This window comes from Portunus trituberculatus, unplaced genomic scaffold (genome assembly GCF_017591435.1).
Source record: "Portunus trituberculatus isolate SZX2019 unplaced genomic scaffold, ASM1759143v1 PGA_scaffold_515__1_contigs__length_20191, whole genome shotgun sequence".
In the NCBI taxonomy this organism is placed as follows: domain Eukaryota; kingdom Metazoa; phylum Arthropoda; class Malacostraca; order Decapoda; family Portunidae; genus Portunus; species Portunus trituberculatus.
Genome location: NW_025541683.1, coordinates 1 through 20,191, shown reverse-complemented (window position 1 = coordinate 20,191; position 20,191 = coordinate 1). Strand labels below are relative to the sequence as shown.

Here is a 20,191-nt window from a genome sequence, read left to right as displayed (position 1 = left end):
CCGAAGAACAGATAACGCACAACACACCGACTCGCTCCCGCAGCTGACGGAGTGTTACTTGCTAATAATACCACTACTACTTGTTAATCCCACCTACTACCACTACTCGCCATGTCCGGACGCGGCAAAGGAGGAAAGGTGAAGGGAAAGTCAAAGTCCCGTTCCAGCCGTGCTGGACTCCAGTTCCCGGTCGGCAGGATTCATCGCCTCCTGAGGAAGGGCAACTACGCCGAGCGAGTGGGGGCTGGCGCCCCCGTGTACCTTGCAGCGGTCATGGAGTACCTGGCCGCCGAAGTCCTCGAGCTTGCCGGCAACGCCGCCCGCGACAACAAGAAGACTCGCATCATCCCGCGTCACCTGCAGCTGGCCATCCGGAACGACGAGGAACTTAACAAGCTCCTCTCCGGGGTCACCATTGCACAGGGTGGCGTGCTGCCAAACATTCAGGCTGTGCTCCTTCCCAAGAAGACCGAGAAGAAGTAAATCCCTCTCCTCCTCAATATCATCACCAACAAGTATATACATCCGGCTCCTCTTCGGAGCCACACATTGACACATCTAGAGAATTGAATAGACTATAGTGTTAACCATGATATTAATAATAATGATGGTATATATTTTTTTGATAATGAATGATAGAAATGCTATTGGTAGAATTTTTTTCTCTTTATTTTTTTTGTTCCGGCCTGCAGCGCTGCAAAAAAAAAAAAAAAAAAAAAAAAAAAAACGCCTTGCGCTGAGCAAATTATGGGATTAGGGCCCGTGTGTCAATGAGGACCTTGCTTCCCGCACACGCCCCTCTCTGTCTTGCTCTCTTGCTTCCCTCCTGGCTGGTAGGTAGCTAGCGGGACAGGGATCAATTAACGCGGTCGGTCACTTTGACCTGTGATCTCACTCGGCAGTCATCCAAGAGATGCGGATTAAACGTTGTCAAGTATTGCTGTGTTTGCAAAAACAAACAATGCGAAATATGTTCAAAGATAAACAAGAAGCTTACTCCAACTTGCCTTTTCTTTTTCTTTTTTTTTCTTTTCTTTTCTTTTCTTTTAGAGCATCACAATGTATATAATACAACACCGTTCAATTACCAAGTATTAAGTACCTACCTGACTTAAGGTGCGTATTGGTGCGTGCAAGTGTCCCCCCTCTCTTGCTTCCCTCCTGGCTGGTAGGTGGTAGGTAGGGACAGGGAGGGAGTGAGTGAGTGACCCATGGATTAACGCTTTCACTTTGACCTGTGATCTCACTCGGCGGTCATCCCCGAGAGGGGAGGGCGCGCGGATCAAACGATGTCAAGTATTGCTGTGTTTGTTTGCAAAAACAATGCAAAATATATTTAAAGATAAACAGAAACTCTCCAACTTTTTTTTTTTTTTTTTTTTCTTTAAGGTGTGCGTATTGGAGTGTGACAGCGCTGCAGGCCGGAAAATTCCCGGCAGGAACAAAAAAAAAAAAAAAAAAACCTAAAAGATCTCCATACAAGTAAGCGGTCAGACCATAGTGGATAAGGTGGTGGACGTGGGATCGGGCAGACAGACAGACGTTCACGCGTCGGCTCGAAAGAATCACACCACACACCGTTTTGAAGGTATGTCAGTCGGCGAGGGGGATTTAATGAAAGGTACCTACCTACCTACATGTCACCGCGGTACCCAGGTTCTATCTAGGTGGCTACACCAAAGATGATGATGATGATGATGATGATGATGATGCGCTTCGGTGTTGATATGGACCCTCCCTCCTTGTATGGGTACCACTATAAAGAAATAAAATTGCCTGCGCCACTAATGGGCGGAAGCTTAACAAACAAACAAACAAACAGCACCTGTAGCAGCGGTTGGTGTCTGACCTCACATCACTTAGTTGATAATCCTTTCTCTTTCATTTGATTTACCTTTGAGTGATAAAACAGAGAGGAAAACAAATAGAAAGAAAGGAAAAGAAAAAAAAGAAAAGGAAAAAAAAAAAAAAAAAAAAACACACACAAATTGTAATAATGACGTAAAGAGTAGGGACAACACTTTTACTTGGAACAACCATAGTCCTAGTAGTGTTAGTCTATAACTTTTCCTTCTCTTCATTTGTGTGGACCTATAAAAGGTCCGGGATATGTTGACTCTTTTCTTATGGTGCTTTTGCAGTTGCTGTTGTTGACACCAAATTCCAGACACCAGATTTAACCGCCAAATCCGTAGAGGGTACGTCCCTGACGCTTGAGGGCGTAGACGACGTCCATGGCAGTGACGGTCTTGCGCTTGGCGTGCTCGGTGTAGGTGACGGCATCCCTGATGACGTTCTCGAGGAACACCTTTAGCACCCCACGAGTCTCCTCGTAGATGAGACCGGAGATGCGCTTGACGCCGCCTCGGCGAGCCAACCGACGGATAGCGGGCTTGGTGATGCCCTGGATGTTGTCACGCAAAACCTTACGGTGACGCTTGGCTCCTCCCTTTCCAAGTCCCTTGCCTCCTTGCCGCGGCCAGTCATGGTGACAGATGATGAGGCGCTGCTGCGAGTAGTAGTAGTAGTAGTGATACGATGTCTCGCTCACGAGTGTGACTCGCATTTTTGCCTCGCGGTAATATATATATGGAGCAGGTGCCTTCCCGGTTGTAGTAGGGTAACAATATTTCCTGTTTTTCCCACTTGATCCAACATCGCTGGGTCATACGAACACGGTCTCCGTCTCGTCGTTGACCCTCGGACCACGCATCCGAGACGTACAACCGAGAGGCAAGCAAGAAAACGGCGTAAAACCAAATAATATCGAGTCGGAGGAGGTGCCAGATTTTCCAGCCAGCGGCATGCATGCAGCGAGCAACAAGCCAACCAGCCAGCCAGCCACAGAGGAGGCAGACTGAGTCTGTGTCAGAATAATAATAATAATAATAATAATAATAAGAAGAAGAAGAAGAAGAAGAAGAAGAAGAAGAAGAAGAAGAAGACAGACAGACAGACAGACAGACAGACAGACAGACAGACAGACAGACAGACAGAGACAGAGAGAGAGAGATTAATCCAATAGGGAAACGATATTAAACCAAGAAACACCTAGAAAGGACTTGATTCACAGGGTATACGGAGTATAGTAGGGCAAGCCAGGAAGAATTTAAAGGGGCCTAAAATCTCACATCGAGTGCCAACGACCACACCACGTTGAACACACCGCTTCTCGTCCGATCAGCGAAGTTAAGCAACGTTGGGTCCGGTTAGTACTTGGATGGGTGACCGCCTGGGAACACCAGATGTTGTTGGCATTCCATTATTTTTCATTTATCTATTTATTTATTTATTATTTATTATTATTATTATTATTATTAATAATAATAATAATAATAATAATAATAATAATAATAATAATAATAATAATAATAAGAAGAAGAAGAAGAAGAAGAAGGTTTGATTTGTCTATTCTTATATTGTTTTACCTGCTTATTTTATTCTTTGTTAATTCATCCATTTATTCTTGTACTACCTCGTGCCTGGATTACCAGACAAAACTGTGTATTCTAAACACACATGAATAGGAGAGGACTCGAACTGACATTTTTTTTCTCTCCTATAGAGAAATTGCATCGAACCGCTAGCCTAGCTTGGTGCCGGGGGAAGGGGATAAGAATGACCACCTGCACGGACGTGTGCTGTGCTCTGTCGAGCTTGGATATTAACCATTGAAGTCTGAAGAAGAAAAAAAAAAAAAAAAAAAAAAACCTAGAAAGTCACTGCAGCGGCTGTGGGAGGAGGAAAGACGCAAGCCGTCAGACTAACCGTGACACACGACACGCTAATAAATACGCACACTATAGTCTGACCATTTTTATGAAGATCACTTAGGCGTTGGCGTTTTTGGGGATTTTCCTGCCTGCGGCGCTGTCACACGTGTACCAATACGCGCCCCAAGTCAGGTACTTAATACTTTTTAACTGAATGGTGTTGTAGTACATATACATTGTGATGCTCTAAAGAGGCAAGTTAGAGGAATTTGTGTTTATTTTAAATAAATTTTGCATTGGTTTTGCAAACGCAACAACAATGCTTGACAACGTTTCCTCCGAGCGTTGTCACATCCTTCTGGGTGACCGAGTGAGGTCACAGGTCAAAGTGACCGTGTTAATCCATGGTGTGTGGGGAGCAAGGTTATCATTGACACATAGGCTCTAATCCCTTAATTTGCCCAGCAACGCCGCAGGCCGGGAAATTCCCAAAAATGGCAACGTCTAAGTGATCTTCACACTATAATAATCTGATTAACAATTTGTCTTGGCCATGTTGCAGTGGGTATTTGGTGAATGAAATGATCGATTGCTATCTTTACATCATCCATCCATCCTAATTTGACCTTAGAATCTAAAATGGTTGCTTTGCTGATGTCATTCAGGTATATTTGAGAAATCATATTCTTTGTATGTAAAATATAATGTTTTTTTTTTTGTGGATCGTAGTTGCTAAAGTGTGTCTGTGTATATATTAGGATTTTCATGCTATATGTTGGTGGCCCTTGCATTTGAAATAATTATATTGTGAAATTGTCAACTTTTTTTTTTTTTCGGTAGGGGCTAATGTATGCAATGTTTCTGCTAATTTATGGAAATTTTATGCAAATTAGCCAAATCAAATTGGGGGTCGATAATGGGGGGGGGACGCGCGAAAATCACTCCATTTTCTAATTTTGCGATTTATGCACATATCCGGTAAAATCATGTAAACGGGAAAAAAAAAAAAAAAAAAAAAAAAAAAAAAAAAAAAAAAAATCGTCTAGAATTGTCGGTGGGATCCTTCTGTCCCTCTCTCTCTCTCTCTCTCTCTCTCTCTCTCTCTCTCTGTGTGTGTGTGTGTGTGTGTAATTCACTGTTTGATCTGCTGCAGTCTCTGACGAGACAGCCAGACGTTACCCTACGGAACGAGCTCAGAACTCATTATTTCCGATCTTCGGATAGGTCTGAGACCAGGCACACACCACACACCGGGACAACAAGGTCACAACTCCTCGATTTACATCCCGTACCTACTCACTGCTAGGTGAACAGGGGCTACACGTGAAAGGAGACACACCCAAATATCTCCACCCGGCCGGGGAATCGAACCCCGGTCCTCTGGCTTGTGAAGCCAGCGCTCTAACCCCTGAGCTACCGGGCCGTGTGTGTGTTTCACTGTTTGATCTGCTGCAGTCTCTGACGAGACAGCCAGACGTTACCCTACGGAACGAGCTCAGAGCTCATTATTTCCGATCTTCGGATAGGCCTGAGACCAGGCACACACCACACACCGGGACAACAAGGTCACAACTCCTCGATTTACATCCCGTACCTACTCACTGCTAGGTGAACAGGGGCTACACGTGAAAGGAGACACACCCAAATATCTCCACCCGGCCAGTGTGTGTGTGTGTGTGTGTGTGTGTGTGTGTGTGTGTGTGTGTGTGTGTGTGTGTGTGTGTGTGTGTGTGTGTGTGAGAGAGAGAGAGAGAGAGAGAGAGAGAGAGAGAGAGAGAGAGAGAGAGAGAGAGAGAGAGAGAGAGAGAGCATTGTTGTAGCCAAGATGTCTCAGGAAAGGATATAATGTAAATTTATCATAACTATATGAATGTTGAAAATGAAGAATTGTTACGCGAAAAGTTTTTTTTATTTTCAATATTCATTTAGTTAGGAAAATATGGTGAGTGACCTGACACTCTCTCTCTCTCTCATCTTGGCTCTCTCTGTCTCTCTCTCTCTCTCTCTCTCTCTCTCTCTCTCTCTCTCTCTCTCTGTGTGTGTGTGTGTGTGTGTGTGTGTGTGTGTGTGTGTGTGTGTGTGTGTGTGTGTGTGTGTGTGTGTGTGTGTGTGTGTGTGTGTGTGTGTGTGTGTGTGTGTGTGTGTGTGTGTGTGTGTGTGTGTGTGTGTGTGTGTGTGTGCGTTTTTTTTGTTTTTATTTTATTTTTCTGTTTTTCTTTTCTCTCTTTCCTTCCTCTTTTCTCTCCCTCTCGCCTGCCTCAATTTCTTTGAGTTACCCATGACATGTTGTTATGGTTAGGAGGGGGGGAGTTTTCTGTGGTTGTCGAACACTCTTACGTCATTCCCGTCCAATCGTAAGGCAAGGTTGGGCCCCGGCAAACCGTATTTAAAGAAGTGCCAGCCTAAGCGCTCAACTCGCCCAACTGTTCGTTCCGAGCGGCAGTAACTTACTTACTCACCATGGCACGTACTAAGCAAACGGCCCGCAAGTCCACCGGTGGCAAGGCGCCCCGCAAGCAGCTTGCCACGAAGGCAGCTCGCAAATCTGCTCCTGCCACTGGAGGTGTCAAGAAGCCCCACCGTTACAGGCCAGGAACCGTGGCCCTCCGTGAGATCCGCCGTTATCAGAAGAGCACCGAACTGCTTATCAGGAAGCTGCCTTTCCAGCGCTTGGTGCGTGAAATTGCCCAGGATTTCAAGACTGACCTCCGCTTCCAGTCCTCCGCTGTCATGGCCCTCCAGGAAGCTTCCGAGGCTTATCTCGTGGGTCTCTTTGAAGACACTAACCTGTGCGCCATCCACGCCAAGCGTGTCACTATCATGCCCAAGGACATCCAGCTGGCTCGTCGAATCCGTGGCGAGCGTGCCTAATAAGTGTGTCATCCAAGGCAAGCAAGCAACAACAAACAATATCTAGGCCCTCTTCAGGGCCAAAGGTGCTTTATCTAAAGAGAATAATATTACATAGACCATGAATGGGTTGGCTTTGATCCGTATGGTCGAGCGATTTCCTGATTAGAAGACTTTTTTTTTTTCTCTCTCTCTCTCTCTCTCTCTCTCTCTCTCTCTCTCTCTCTCTCTCTCTCTCTCTCTCTCTCTCTCTCTCTCTCTCTCTCTCTCTCTCTCTCTCTCTCTCTCTCTCTCTCTCTCTTCTCTTTTTTTTTTTTTTTTTTTTTTTTTTTTTTTCAACCTTCCTCTCTGTGTCTAGGATCCGATATTCCATGTGCATGTTTCTGATCAGTAGTATGTCGGTGGCCGATGGAGAATGACTGCTTTCCTCCAGTCTGATTTGTAGATATATTGATTGATTGATTCACTGCAATTCAGTCAAGAAAAGAAAGAAAGAAAGAAAAAAAAAAAAAAAAAAAAAAAAAAAAAAAAAAAAAAAAAAAGGAGCGAAGATTCATGTTACAAGCTATAATAAATGTGTGCTTCCTGAGCTTTGTGTGATGAAAAACGTTATGTTACTGAAATAGGAGGCATCATCATTAATCAAGAAGAAGAAGAAGAGCATGAATGCACCCACCCTCCAAAGCCTGCCTGCCGTGATTAGTATCGTACGTACGCTTAATCATCACCATCATCATACTACTACTACTACGGGTGCTGCTGTTGTGCAGTGGATGATGGATCTCTTTGCTCTGACCCGGTTGCGAGCCTCATTAATGACGAGCCAGCCATCTAGCTCATCCATATCCATCCATCCGGCTCTGGTGCACCAGCGGCGACCACCATCCACACTTGTCTATATTGTGTCTCCTTTTTTTTTGGATTCAGGTGTGGCTCCTATGGAGCCGGGTAGGGTTTGAATACTGTCTGAGACAGCAGTTGCTCTTTTTTCTTCTTTCCCCCCTTCTAGCTGACTGACAGTCAGTTTACTTGGAGGAGGTGTACTTGGTGACAGCCTTGGTGCCCTCAGAGACGGCGTGCTTTGCCAGTTCGCCGGGCAGAAGGAGACGGACGGCAGTCTGGATCTCCCGGCTGGTGATGGTGGAGCGCTTGTTGTAGTGTGCCAGGCGGGATGCCTCGGCAGCGATGCGCTCGAAAATGTCGTTCACGAAAGAGTTCATGATTGACATAGCCTTGGAGGACACGCCAGTGTCGGGGTGGACCTGCTTGAGCACCTTGTAGATGTAGATGGAGTAGCTTTCCTTCCTCCTCCGCTTCTTCTTCTTGTCCCCTTTGGCTATGGCCTTCTGAGCCTTGCCAGCCTTCTTGGCAGCCTTTCCTGATGCTTTGGGAGGCATGGTAGTAACGGCGTCGTTCAACTTGCGAAGAGTTGTGTTGTGTTGCACCAAAAAAAGTTTCAAAGTTTCAAAGTTTATTTAGTAAGGGGGTTACAAGAGAGGGGTAGAGTGTACCAGGACTGGTACACTGAAGAAAAAGTGAGGAAATATAGAAATACAGTAGGAGAAAAAGTTGCCGGGCGGTCCGGCCTGCTGCTGTAAAGTGATGAATGTCACAGGGCAGTACGTGATGGGTCAAGGGTGGAAACCGGAGTTCCCGGAGGAAAACCACCCATACTGCTGTGAGAGAGTGAGAAGCTGGGCAGGGTTACATGAATCCTTATATAATCGTTAATACATACGTAACATTGTACAGTCTACAGAAGGCTACAGGTAAGTATATGTGTGGTTACCCCTCCCACAGCAGCACAGATGACTTCTGGGTGGAAACCGGAGCTCCCGGGGAAAACCACCCGTGCTGCTGTGGATGAGATGCTGGTTAATGGGAAAAATAGCTAAATATACATGTATGTACAATGAAAAGTTCAATGTCAATTCAATGAAAAGTTCACATAGTCGAGCACTGACACATGAGTAATCCTTCCACATATAGTGTCACACAAGGAATGTCTTTATCTGTTAGTGGTCGCAATCGGTGAACCCTGCAGCCATGCGGCTGGCAAGGTATGGTCACAGTCGGCGGCCGATGGCGAAGACGTGGTTCATAGGGCAGCCGTGGGTGACGTCGGCACGACGTCCGTCCCGGCACGATCCCTCATCTGTGCGTCCCTGGATCTCAGCCCCACTGCCGGGAGTTTTGCAAGCATCCCGGAGGTCAGGTACCCTTGCTGGAACGTAGGCCAGTGTCCCAGCAACTCAGGGCGTAGGGCGTGAGGGGAGCTACACCGAAGGAACCGGCACTGGGCTGCCGTCGGTGTCATCTGGAGATGTCATCAGTCCTGGCAGGTCCCCGAGGTGCCTTGTCTTCGCTGATCCGCTGCACCGTCATCTCCTGGTCTTCGTCTCTCGTCTCTCGATAGGTTGCAGGCCCTCTCCCAGTCAGCATCGCAGTTCGCAGGTCGAATGGTGGCAGGAAGAAGCCGGGATGAAGTTTCTGTTTGGGATGTAATATTTACAAGTACAAAATCAAAGTAATGGGAGTGAAGCGTGAATTGACACAGGTGATGTAATTTAGATATGGAGGTGGACTAATGTAAACGGAATTTTAACTTTCACCTGTATCTTGGCTCTGGTTCTCCTTCTTGCAACTGTAGGAGACTTCTTGGGAACCAAGCGTGCTGCCTGTCTGGAGTCTCCTCGTGCAGGGCCTGTAGTTCACGGTACTGGTCCCAGCCCTCGTCCTCCATTCGTTCCCAAACCTTGGTGGCCATCTCATGGAGGCGACGTTGAGGGCTGGGAGGACGCGGCCTCGTGAAGCGATGCCGAGGTGGTGAAGTCGTCCCATCTGGTACCGAAGGCGAACCTCAGGGCGCTGTTCTGCACTTTCTGCAATCTGCTGATAGCTGTTCTGGAGAGTGCATGCAGAGGAACAGGAGGATAAGAGAGAATAGGTAGAACTAGAGCTTTTACTAGATGGAGTTTAAGACCAGTGGCCAAGTCCCTAAAGCGGTACAACCTGGCGAGGGCTGACTTTGCTCTTGCTACCCTTTGGGACACGTGAGAGGTGTATCCCATAGAGGCCACAGACAGTCCCAGGAGTGAGCCCCTGGGACTGAACTCAATGTCATCCCCATCCACAAACAGTGGTGCGGGGTTTTTTGTAGCAAGGGGAATCACGGTGAACTTGGCCATGTTGGTCCTGATCCTCCACTCCTTCTCAAGGCGTTGACGCGGGTGATCTCTCTGCTGGTGCGGGCGTTCGTCATTCTACTGGAGCGGCCTGGATGGTGAACAACCTGTGAAACATCATCGGCATACAGTATGTTAATACCAGCGCCTGCGAGAGGGCAGTCGCTGGTGTAGATGTTATAGAGGGTGGGTGACAGCACACTTCCTGTGGGACTCCTGTGGCCAGGGGAAAGGTGGGCCGATGTGGCCCCCACTCTCACCCTGGCTGTCCTATCCTCGAGGAAATCACAGAGCAGGCGCTCAACCGGGCCAGGCAGACCCAGGCGAAGTATCTTGTACTTCAATCCTAGATGCCAGACCCGGTCAAACGCCTTACTTACGTCCTCAGAACCAAGTTACAGCGGAAGCTGTTGGCCTGGTGCAGGGCCATAGTCTCCGTGGCCAGTGCAATGGCGTGCACGGTGCCCCTCCCACTTCTGAAGCCATACTGCGCCGGATGAAGGTGGTTACCATCTCCAGATAGATGCGTAGCCGCGAGGTGACAATCCTTTCCAGCAACTTCCCGGTACCTCAAGCAGGAGATGGGCCGGTAGTTCTCCGGTCTTGTGGGAGGTTTGCCGGCCTTCGGAATCATCCTCATCTCAGCCTGCTTGAACCCGTCAGGAAGTAACCAGCGGACAGTGCAGCATTGAAGATATCCCGCAGTCTGGAAAAGGCAGAATCTGAAAGATGCGAGAGTATACTACTGTTGATCTTACTCGCCCCAGGACACGTCGGCCTGCCGCGTTTGATAGCGGAGGCCAGTTCCTGAGTCGAGATAAGACAGTCTAAGGGAGAAGTACCAGTAAGACGGGCAGGGTCGGCGTTTTCATAGGGTAGGTTCTTTGCACGGAGGCTGCCATGTAATCCAGCACCTGGTCGTTGTCATCAAAGTCGTCGTCATAGTCTTCTCTGTAGATGCGGTCCCATATGGACGTGAATAGTTGTTCTTTGTCGGCGTTCGTAAACTTTTGTCTCCAGCGTGGTCTATTAGGTAGCTGTCTGGTCCTGAAGTCTTCCCGGAGAGACATTTAGCTCCCGCCAAAACTTCCTGGGTCTCGGTAGTTGGCAGCTAGGCCAGCCAACTTCCTTCCCCAGTGCTCTCTAGCCTCAGTCTGTCGTACGTCTTGCAGTGCAACCTTTAGCTGGTTGTACCGCCTGAAATCGTCACGGTTCCATCCTCTCAGCATTGCTCTGTCTCGCAGTGCTCGAAACTGAATTCTGAGCAGCTGCGTAGCCCGAGAAGGCCGAGGGCGGACTTAAGTTTGTATGTCGTTTGTGGTATGTATCGGACCGCAGTCGTCCTGACAGTGGTCATCCATGTTTCTAGTGCGTCGTCGATTTCCTCTAGGGAACCGTAAGAGATGTCTGGAAGGTCCGTCATCCGTAATGCGTCGTCCGCTTTGAAAGCGTCCCAGTCGGTCCTGTTGTAACTAAATGTCTGTGGAATAGGGGTAAGAAGGGAGATGTGGAAATGTCAAGGATAATAGGAACATGGTCGCTAGTCGTCAGAGGTCCTGGTGACAAGGAGTAATGGAGAAAGTTGGCTCTGTTGGTCAGAGCTATGTCAGGTGATGACGATGTTTGGTGGCTGAAAAAGGTTGGGAAATGAGGTCCAATGTGGCAAGCAGTCTGTCGGCGAAAGTAGTCTACTATGTCTCTCCCTACCTGGTTGGTGGAAGTGTACCCCAGGTAGGGTGTCGTGCGTTTAAATCTCCTACTAAGAAGACTGGTGTCTGTCTGCGTAGAAGACGAAGGAAGTCTGGGTGGGGTAAGTAAGGTCGTCGGGGGAGGTAGCTTGATAAGGATCCGTCTGGGTCCGTCTGGTGTGTCTCGTCATCCTCGACTATGGCGAAGTGGGTTTCGGCAATGATACCCCGTCATTGGGAGTGTTACTGATCCTCTGACTATCTTAAGTCGTGTCTCGTCAGAGTCCATGGCTGTTGATGAAGAATAATGTCTGGCATAGTGTCTGTAAGTGTTCATTAGTCATTACAGCACGCGTAGACGAGGCTACCCGTGGTCATTCTTGGAGTGTTGCCAGATGTTCCGCTGATACACTCTGTAGCCAGGTATCTTAAGTCGTGTCTCGTCACTCAGTCCATGGCTGTTGATAAGAATGATGTCTGGGTCATAGTGTCTATAAGTGTTCATTAAGTCATACTTACGGTTTCCCCAGGAGAGAACGTTGTGCTGGATTACTCGTAGCCTCATCATTACTCACGTGCGATGATGATCCTACCCGGAAGTGCGTCCTGTGATTGGGGTCCTTCTTGTCGTAGTCCTCCCTTTGGGAAGGATCTGCCATTTATGTAAGCAATCCTGCTCAGGATCGCGAGTCGCCGCGAGAGCCAGCCTCCCGGTTGGGCGTTACGTGTTACGCGCTGATCCGATCTTCCTTTTATATAGAGGAAACGAGCCCGCCGAAGAACAGATAACGCACAACACAGCGACTCGCTCCCGCAGCTGACGGAGTGTTACTTGCTAATAATACCACTACTACTTGTTAATCCCACCTACTACCACTACTCGCCATGTCCGGACGCGGCAAAGGAGGAAAGGTGAAGGGAAAGTCAAAGTCCCGTTCCAGCCGTGCTGGACTCCAGTTCCCGGTCGGCAGGATTCATCGCCTCCTGAGGAAGGGCAACTACGCCGAGCGAGTGGGGGCTGGCGCCCCCGTGTACCTTGCAGCGGTCATGGAGTACCTGGCCGCCGAAGTCCTCGAGCTTGCCGGCAACGCCGCCCGCGACAACAAGAAGACTCGCATCATCCCGCGTCACCTGCAGCTGGCCATCCGGAACGACGAGGAACTTAACAAGCTCCTCTCCGGGGTCACCATTGCACAGGGTGGCGTGCTGCCAAACATTCAGGCTGTGCTCCTTCCCAAGAAGACCGAGAAGAAGTAAATCCTCTCCTCCTCAATATCATCACCAACAAGTATATATATCCGGCTCCTCTTCGAGCCACACATTGACACATCTAGAGAATTGAATAGACTATAGTGTTAACCATGATATTAATAATAATGATGGTATATATTTTTTTGATAATGAATGATAGAAATGCTAATGGTAGAATTTTTTTCTCTTTATTTTTTTGTTCCGGCCTGCAGCGCTGCAAAAAAAAAAAAAAAAAAAAAAAAAAAAACCCTTGCGCTGAGCAAATTATGGGATTAGAGCCCGTGTGTCAATGAGGACCTTGCTTCCCGCACACGCCCCTCTGTCTTGCTCTCTTGCTTCCCTCCTGGCTGGTAGGTAGCTAGCGGGACAGGGATCAATTAACGCGGTCGGTCACTTTGACCTGTGATCTCACTCGGCAGTCATCCAAGAGATGCGGATTAAACGTTGTCAAGTATTGCTGTGTTTGCAAAAAAACAAACAAACAATGCGAAATATGTTCAAAGATAAACAAGAAGCTTACTCCAACTTGCCTTTTCTTTTTTTTTTTTTTCTTTTCTTTTCTTTTCTTTTAGAGCATCACAATGTATATAATACAACACCGTTCAATTACCAAGTGTTAAGTACCTACCTGACATAAGGTGCGTATTGGTGCGTGCAAGTGTCCCCCCCTCTCTTGCTTCCCTCCTGGTTGGTAGGTGGTAGGTAGGGACAGGGAGGGAGTGAGTGGCCCATGGATTAACGCTTTCACTTTGACCTGTGATCTCACTCGGCGGTCATCCCCGAGAGGGGAGGGCGCGCGGATCAAACGATGTCAAGTATTGCTGTGTTTGTTTGCAAAAACAATGCAAAATATATTTAAAGATAAACAGAAACTCTCCAACTTTTTTTTTTTTTTTTTTTTTTTGTTCTTTAAGGTGCGTATTGGTACGTACAAGTGTGACAGCGCTGCAGGCCGGAAAATTCCCGGCAGGAACAAAAAAAAAAAAAAAAAAAAAAAGATCTCCATACAAGTAAGCGGTCAGACCATAGTGGATAAGGTGGTGGACGTGGGATCGGGCAGACAGACAGACAGACGTTCACGCGTCGGCTCGAAAGAATCACACCACACACCGTTTTGAAGGTATGTCAGTCGGCGAGGGGGATTTAATGAAAGGTACCTACCTACCTACATGTCACCGCGGTACCCAGGTTCTATCTAGGTGGCTACACTAAAGATGATGATGATGATGATGATGATGATGATGCGCTTCGGTGTTGATATGGACCCTCCCTCCTTGTATGGGTACCACTATAAAGAAATAAAATTGCCTGCGCCACTAATGGGCGGAAGCTTAACAAACAAACAAACAAACAGCACCTGTAGCAGCGGTTGGTGTCTGACCTCACATCACTTAGTTGATAATCCTTTCTCTTTCATTTGATTTACCTTTGAGTGATAAAACAGAGAGGAAAACAAATAGAAAGAAGGAAAAGAAAAAAAAGAAAGAAAAGGAAAAAAAAAAAAAAAAAAAAACACACACACAAATTGTAATAATGACGTAAAGAGTAGGGACAACACTTTTACTTGGAACAACCATAGTCCTAGTAGTGTTAGTCTATAACTTTTTCCTTCTCTTCATTTGTGTGGACCTATAAAAGGTCCGGGATATGTTGACTCTTTTCTTATGGTGTTTTGCAGTTGCTGTTGTTGACACCAAATTCCAGACACCAGATTTAACCGCCAAATCCGTAGAGGGTACGTCCCTGACGCTTGAGGGCGTAGACGACGTCCATGGCAGTGACGGTCTTGCGCTTGGCGTGCTCGGTGTAGGTGACGGCATCCCTGATGACGTTCTCGAGGAACACCTTTAGCACCCACGAGTCTCCTCGTAGATGAGACCGGAGATGCGCTTGACGCCGCCTCGGCGAGCCAACCGACGGATAGCGGGCTTGGTGATGCCCTGGATGTTGTCACGCAAAACCTTACGGTGACGCTTGGCTCCTCCCTTTCCAAGTCCCTTGCCTCCTTGCCGCGGCCAGTCATGGTGACAGATGATGAGGCGCTGCTGCGAGTAGTAGTAGTAGTAGTGATACGATGTCTCGCTCACGAGTGTGACTCGCATTTTGCCTCGCGGTAATATATATGGAACTGGTGCCTTCCCGGTTGTAGTAGGGTAACAATATTTCCTGTTTTTCCCACTTGATCCAACATCGCTGGGTCATACGAACACGGTCTCCGTCTCGTCGTTGACCCTCGGACCACGCATCCGAGACGTACAACCGAGAGGCAAGCAAGAAAACGGCGTAAAACCAAATAATATCGAGTCGGAGGAGGTGCCAGATTTTCCAGCCAGCGGCATGCATGCAGCGAGCAACAAGCCAACCAGCCAGCCAGCCACAGAGGAGGCAGACTGAGTCTGTGTCAGAATAATAATAATAATAATAATAAGAAGAAGAAGAAGAAGAAGAAGAAGAAGAAGAAGAAGAAGAAGAAGACAGACAGACAGACAGACAGACAGACAGACAGAGACAGACAGACAGACAGACAGACAGACAGACAGAGAGAGAGAGAGAGATTAATCCAATAGGGAAACGATATTAAACCAAGAAACACCTAGAAAGGACTTGATTCACAGGGTATACGGAGTATAGTAGGGCAAGCCAGGAAGAATTTAAAGGGGCCTAAAATCTCACATCGAGTGCCAACGACCACACCACGTTGAACACACCGCTTCTCGTCCGATCAGCGAAGTTAAGCAACGTTGGGTCCGGTTAGTACTTGGATGGGTGACCGCCTGGGAACACCAGATGTTGTTGGCATTCCATTATTTTTCATTTATCTATTTATTTATTTATTATTTATTATTATTATTATTATTATTAATAATAATAATAATAATAATAATAATAATAATAATAATAATAATAATAATAATAATAATAATAAGAAGAAGAAGAAGAAGAAGAAGGTTTGATTTGTCTATTCTTATATTGTTTTACCTGCTTATTTTATTCTTTGTTAATTCATCCATTTATTCTTGTACTACCTCGTGCCTGGATTACCAGACAAAACTGTGTATTCTAAACACACATGAATAGGAGAGGACTCGAACTGACATTTTTTTTTTTCTCTCCTATAGAGAAATTGCATCGAACCGCTAGCCTAGCTTGGTGCCGGGGGAAGGGGATAAGAATGACCACCTGCACGGACGTGTGCTGTGCTCTGTCGAGCTTGGATATTAACCATTGAAGTCTGAAGAAGAAAAAAAAAAAAAAAAAAAAACCTAGAAAGTCACTGCAGCGGCTGTGGGAGGAGGAAAGACGCAAGCCGTCAGACTAACCGTGACACACGACACGCTAATAAATACGCACACTATAGTCTGACCATTTTTATGAAGATCACTTAGGCGTTGGCGTTTTTGGGGATTTTCCTGCCTGCGGCGCTGTCACACGTGTACCAATACGCGCCCCAAGTCAGGTACTTAATACTTTTTAACTGAATGGTGTTGTAGTACATATACATTGTGATGCTCTAAAGAGGCAAGTTAGAGGAATTTGTGTTTATTTTAAATAAATTTTGCATTGGTTTTGCAAACGCAACAACAATGCTTGACAACGTTTCCTCCGAGCGTTGTCACATCCTTCTGGGTGACCGAGTGAGGTCACAGGTCAAAGTGACCGTGTTAATCCATGGTGTGTGGGGAGCAAGGTTATCATTGACACATAGGCTCTAATCCCTTAATTTGCCCAGCAACGCCGCAGGCCGGGAAATTCCCAAAAATGGCAACGTCTAAGTGATCTTCACACTATAATAATCTGATTAACAATTTGTCTTGGCCATGTTGCAGTGGGTATTTGGTGAATGAAATGATCGATTGCTATCTTTACATCATCCATCCATCCTAATTTGACCTTAGAATCTAAAATGGTTGCTTTGCTGATGTCATTCAGGTATATTTGAGAAATCATATTCTTTGTATGTAAAATATAATGTTTTTTTTTTTGTGGATCGTAGTTGCTAAAGTGTGTCTGTGTATATATTAGGATTTTCATGCTATATGTTGGTGGCCCTTGCATTTGAAATAATTATATTGTGAAATTGTCAACTTTTTTTTTTTTTTCGGTAGGGGCTAATGTATGCAATGTTTCTGCTAATTTATGGAAATTTTATGCAAATTTATGCAAATTAGCCAAATCAAATTGGGGGTCGATAATGGGGATAATGGGGACGCGCGCGAAAATCACTCCATTTTCTAATTTTGCGATTTATGCACATATCCGGTAAAATCATGTAAACGGGAAAAAAAAAAAAAAAAAAAAAAAAAAAAAAAAATCGTCTAGAATTGTCGGTGGGATCCTTCTGTCCCTCTCTCCCTCTCTCTCTCTCTCTCTCTCTCTCTCTCTCTCTCTGTGTGTGTGTGTGTGTGTAATTCACTGTTTGATCTGCTGCAGTCTCTGACGAGACAGCCAGACGTTACCCTACGGAACGAGCTCAGAACTCATTATTTCCGATCTTCGGATAGGTCTGAGACCAGGCACACACCACACACCGGGACAACAAGGTCACAACTCCTCGATTTACATCCCGTACCTACTCACTGCTAGGTGAACAGGGGCTACACGTGAAAGGAGACACACCCAAATATCTCCACCCGGCCGGGGAATCGAACCCCGGTCCTCTGGCTTGTGAAGCCAGCGCTCTAACCCCTGAGCTACCGGGCCGTGTGTGTGTTTCACTGTTTGATCTGCTGCAGTCTCTGACGAGACAGCCAGACGTTACCCTACGGAACGAGCTCAGAGCTCATTATTTCCGATCTTCGGATAGGCCTGAGACCAGGCACACACCACACACCGGGACAACAAGGTCACAACTCCTCGATTTACATCCCGTACCTACTCACTGCTAGGTGAACAGGGGCTACACGTGAAAGGAGACACACCCAAATATCTCCACCCGGCCAGTGTGTGTGTGTGTGTGTGTGTGTGTGTGTGTGTGTGTGTGTGTGTGTGTGTGTGTGTGTGTGTGTGAGTGAGAGAGAGAGAGAGAGAGAGAGAGAGAGAGAGAGAGAGAGAGAGAGAGAGAGAGAGAGAGAGAGAGAGAGAGAGAGAGAGATTCTCATAGGAAAGGATATAATGTAAATTTATCATAGATATATGTATGTACAGTACGTGGTTTATGAAGAATTGTTACGCGAAAAGTTTTTTTTATTTTCAATATTCATTTAGTTAGGAAAAAAACTTTTGGTGTGACCTGACACTTCATAATCCACGTACTGTACATACATGCGAAATCTCTGAGACATCTTGGCTACAACTCTGCTCTCTCTCTCTCTCTCTCTCTCTCTGTGTGTGTGTGTGTGTGTGTGTGTGTGTGTGTGTGTGTGTGTGTGTGTGTGTGTGTGTGTGTGTGTGTGTGTGTGTGTGTGTGTGTGTGTTTAATTTGTTTGTGTGTGTTTTGTGTGTGTTTTCTTTTCTCTCTTCCTTCCTCTTTTCTCTCCCTCTCGCCTGCCTCAATTTCTTTGAGTTACCCATGACATGTTGTTATGGTTAGGAGGGGAGTTTTCTGTGGTTGTCGAACACTCTTACGTCATTCCCGTCCAATCGTAAGGCAAGGTTGGGCCCCGGCAAACCGTATTTAAAGAAGTGCCAGCCTAAGCGCTCAACTCGCCCAACTGTTCGTTCCGAGCGGCAGTAACTTACTTACTCACCATGGCACGTACTAAGCAAACGGCCCGCAAGTCCACCGGTGGCAAGGCGCCCCGCAAGCAGCTTGCCACGAAGGCAGCTCGCAAATCTGCTCCTGCCACTGGAGGTGTCAAGAAGCCCCACCGTTACAGGCCAGGAACCGTGGCCCTCCGTGAGATCCGCCGTTATCAGAAGAGCACCGAACTGCTTATCAGGAAGCTGCCTTTCCAGCGCTTGGTGCGTGAAATTGCCCAGGATTTCAAGACTGACCTCCGCTTCCAGTCCTCCGCTGTCATGGCCCTCCAGGAAGCTTCCGAGGCTTATCTCGTGGGTCTCTTTGAAGACACTAACCTGTGCGCCATCCACGCCAAGCGTGTCACTATCATGCCCAAGGACATCCAGCTGGCTCGTCGAATCCGTGGCGAGCGTGCCTAATAAGTGTGTCATCCAAGGCAAGCAAGCAACAACAAACAATATCTAGGCCCTCTTCAGGGCCAAAGGTGCTTTATCTAAAGAGAATAATATTACATAGACCATGAATGGGTTGGCTTTGATCCGTATGGTCGAGCGATTTCCCTGATTAGAAGACTTTTTTTTTTTTCTCTCTCTCTCTCTCTCTCTCTCTCTCTCTCTCTCTCTCTCTCTCTCTCTCTCTCTCTCTCTCTCTCTCTCTCTCTCTCTCTCTCTCTCTCTCTCTCTCTCTCTCTCTTTTTTTTTTTTTTTTTTTTTTTTTTTTTTTTTTCTTCAACCTTCCTCTCTGTGTCTAGGATCCGATATTCCATGTGCATGTTTCTGATCAGTAGTATGTCGGTGGCCGATGGAGAATGACTGCTTTCCCCTCCAGTCTGATTTGTAGATATATTGATTGATTGATTCACTGCAATTCAGTCAAGAAAAGAAAGAAAGAAAGAAAGAAAAAAAAAAAAAAAAAAAAAAAAAAAAAAAAGGAGCGAAGATTCATGTTACAAGCTATAATAAATGTGTGCTTCCTGAGCTTTGTGTGATGAAAAACGTTATGTTACTGAAATAGGAGGCATCATCATTAATCAAGAAGAAGAAGAAGAGCATGAATGCACCCACCCTCCAAAGCCTGCCTGCCGTGATTAGTATCGTACGTACGCTTAATCATCACCATCATCATACTACTACTACGGGCTGCTGCTGTTGTGCAGTGGATGATGGATCTCTTTGCTCTGACCCGGTTGCGAGCCTCATTAATGACGAGCCAGCCATCTAGCTCATCCATATCCATCCATCCGGCTCTGGTGCACCAGCGGCGACCACCATCCACACTTGTCTATATTGTGTCTCCTTTTTTTTTGGATTCAGGTGTGGCTCCTATGGAGCCGGGTAGGGTTTGAATACTGTCTGAGACAGCAGTTGCTCTTTTTTCTTCTTTCCCCCCTTCTAGCTGACTGACAGTCAGTTTACTTGGAGGAGGTGTACTTGGTGACAGCCTTGGTGCCCTCAGAGACGGCGTGCTTTGCCAGTTCGCCGGGCAGAAGGAGACGGACGGCAGTCTGGATCTCCCGGCTGGTGATGGTGGAGCGCTTGTTGTAGTGTGCCAGGCGGGATGCCTCGGCAGCGATGCGCTCGAAAATGTCGTTCACGAAAGAGTTCATGATTGACATAGCCTTGGAGGACACGCCAGTGTCGGGGTGGACCTGCTTGAGCACCTTGTAGATGTAGATGGAGTAGCTTTCCTTCCTCCTCCGCTTCTTCTTCTTGTCCCCTTTGGCTATGGCCTTCTGAGCCTTGCCAGCCTTCTTGGCAGCCTTTCCTGATGCTTTGGGAGGCATGGTAGTAACGGCGTCGTTCAACTTGCGAAGAGTTGTGTTGT

The 20,191-nt window shown here is 46.8% G+C and overlaps 3 protein-coding genes, 2 non-coding genes and 2 pseudogenes across 5 annotated transcripts; 4 read left to right on the top strand and 3 right to left on the bottom strand.

Annotated features, from left to right (window-relative positions):
• Window positions 1-33: 33 nt before the first annotated feature.
• Window positions 34-547, top strand: LOC123500926 (histone H2A). Its single transcript, XM_045249486.1, has one exon. It carries the CDS (start codon window positions 112-114, stop codon window positions 481-483), a length of 372 nt encoding a protein of 123 aa, XP_045105421.1. The 5' UTR covers window positions 34-111; the 3' UTR covers window positions 484-547.
• Window positions 548-2,127: 1,580 nt separating this feature from the next.
• LOC123500930 lies at window positions 2,128-2,499 on the bottom strand (annotated as a pseudogene).
• A 639-nt stretch (window positions 2,500-3,138) lies between these two features.
• Window positions 3,139-3,257, top strand: LOC123500933. Its single transcript, XR_006673503.1, has one exon. It is a non-coding gene; the product is annotated as a 5S ribosomal RNA (ribosomal RNA).
• Window positions 3,258-12,125: 8,868 nt separating this feature from the next.
• Window positions 12,126-12,693, top strand: LOC123500928 (histone H2A). The gene has a single exon (XM_045249487.1). The coding sequence runs from the start codon at window positions 12,322-12,324 to the stop codon at window positions 12,691-12,693; it is 372 nt and encodes a 123-aa protein (XP_045105422.1). The 5' UTR covers window positions 12,126-12,321.
• Window positions 12,694-14,357: 1,664 nt separating this feature from the next.
• On the bottom strand, window positions 14,358-14,710 carry LOC123500929 (annotated as a pseudogene).
• Window positions 14,711-15,367: 657 nt separating this feature from the next.
• LOC123500932 lies at window positions 15,368-15,486 on the top strand. Its single transcript, XR_006673502.1, has one exon. It is a non-coding gene; the product is annotated as a 5S ribosomal RNA (ribosomal RNA).
• Window positions 15,487-19,751: 4,265 nt separating this feature from the next.
• LOC123500931 (histone H2B) lies at window positions 19,752-20,185 on the bottom strand. Its single transcript, XM_045249488.1, has one exon. The coding sequence runs from the start codon at window positions 20,148-20,150 to the stop codon at window positions 19,779-19,781; it is 372 nt and encodes a 123-aa protein (XP_045105423.1). The 5' UTR covers window positions 20,151-20,185; the 3' UTR covers window positions 19,752-19,778.
• Between the last annotated feature and the right edge of the window lie 6 nt (window positions 20,186-20,191).

Coding starts and splice junctions, on each gene's coding strand:
- LOC123500931 (XM_045249488.1), bottom strand. CDS start 20,150: ATGCCTCCCAAAGCATCAGGAAAGGCTGCCAAGAAGGCTGGCAAGGCT.
- LOC123500928 (XM_045249487.1), top strand. CDS start 12,322: ATGTCCGGACGCGGCAAAGGAGGAAAGGTGAAGGGAAAGTCAAAGTCC.
- LOC123500926 (XM_045249486.1), top strand. CDS start 112: ATGTCCGGACGCGGCAAAGGAGGAAAGGTGAAGGGAAAGTCAAAGTCC.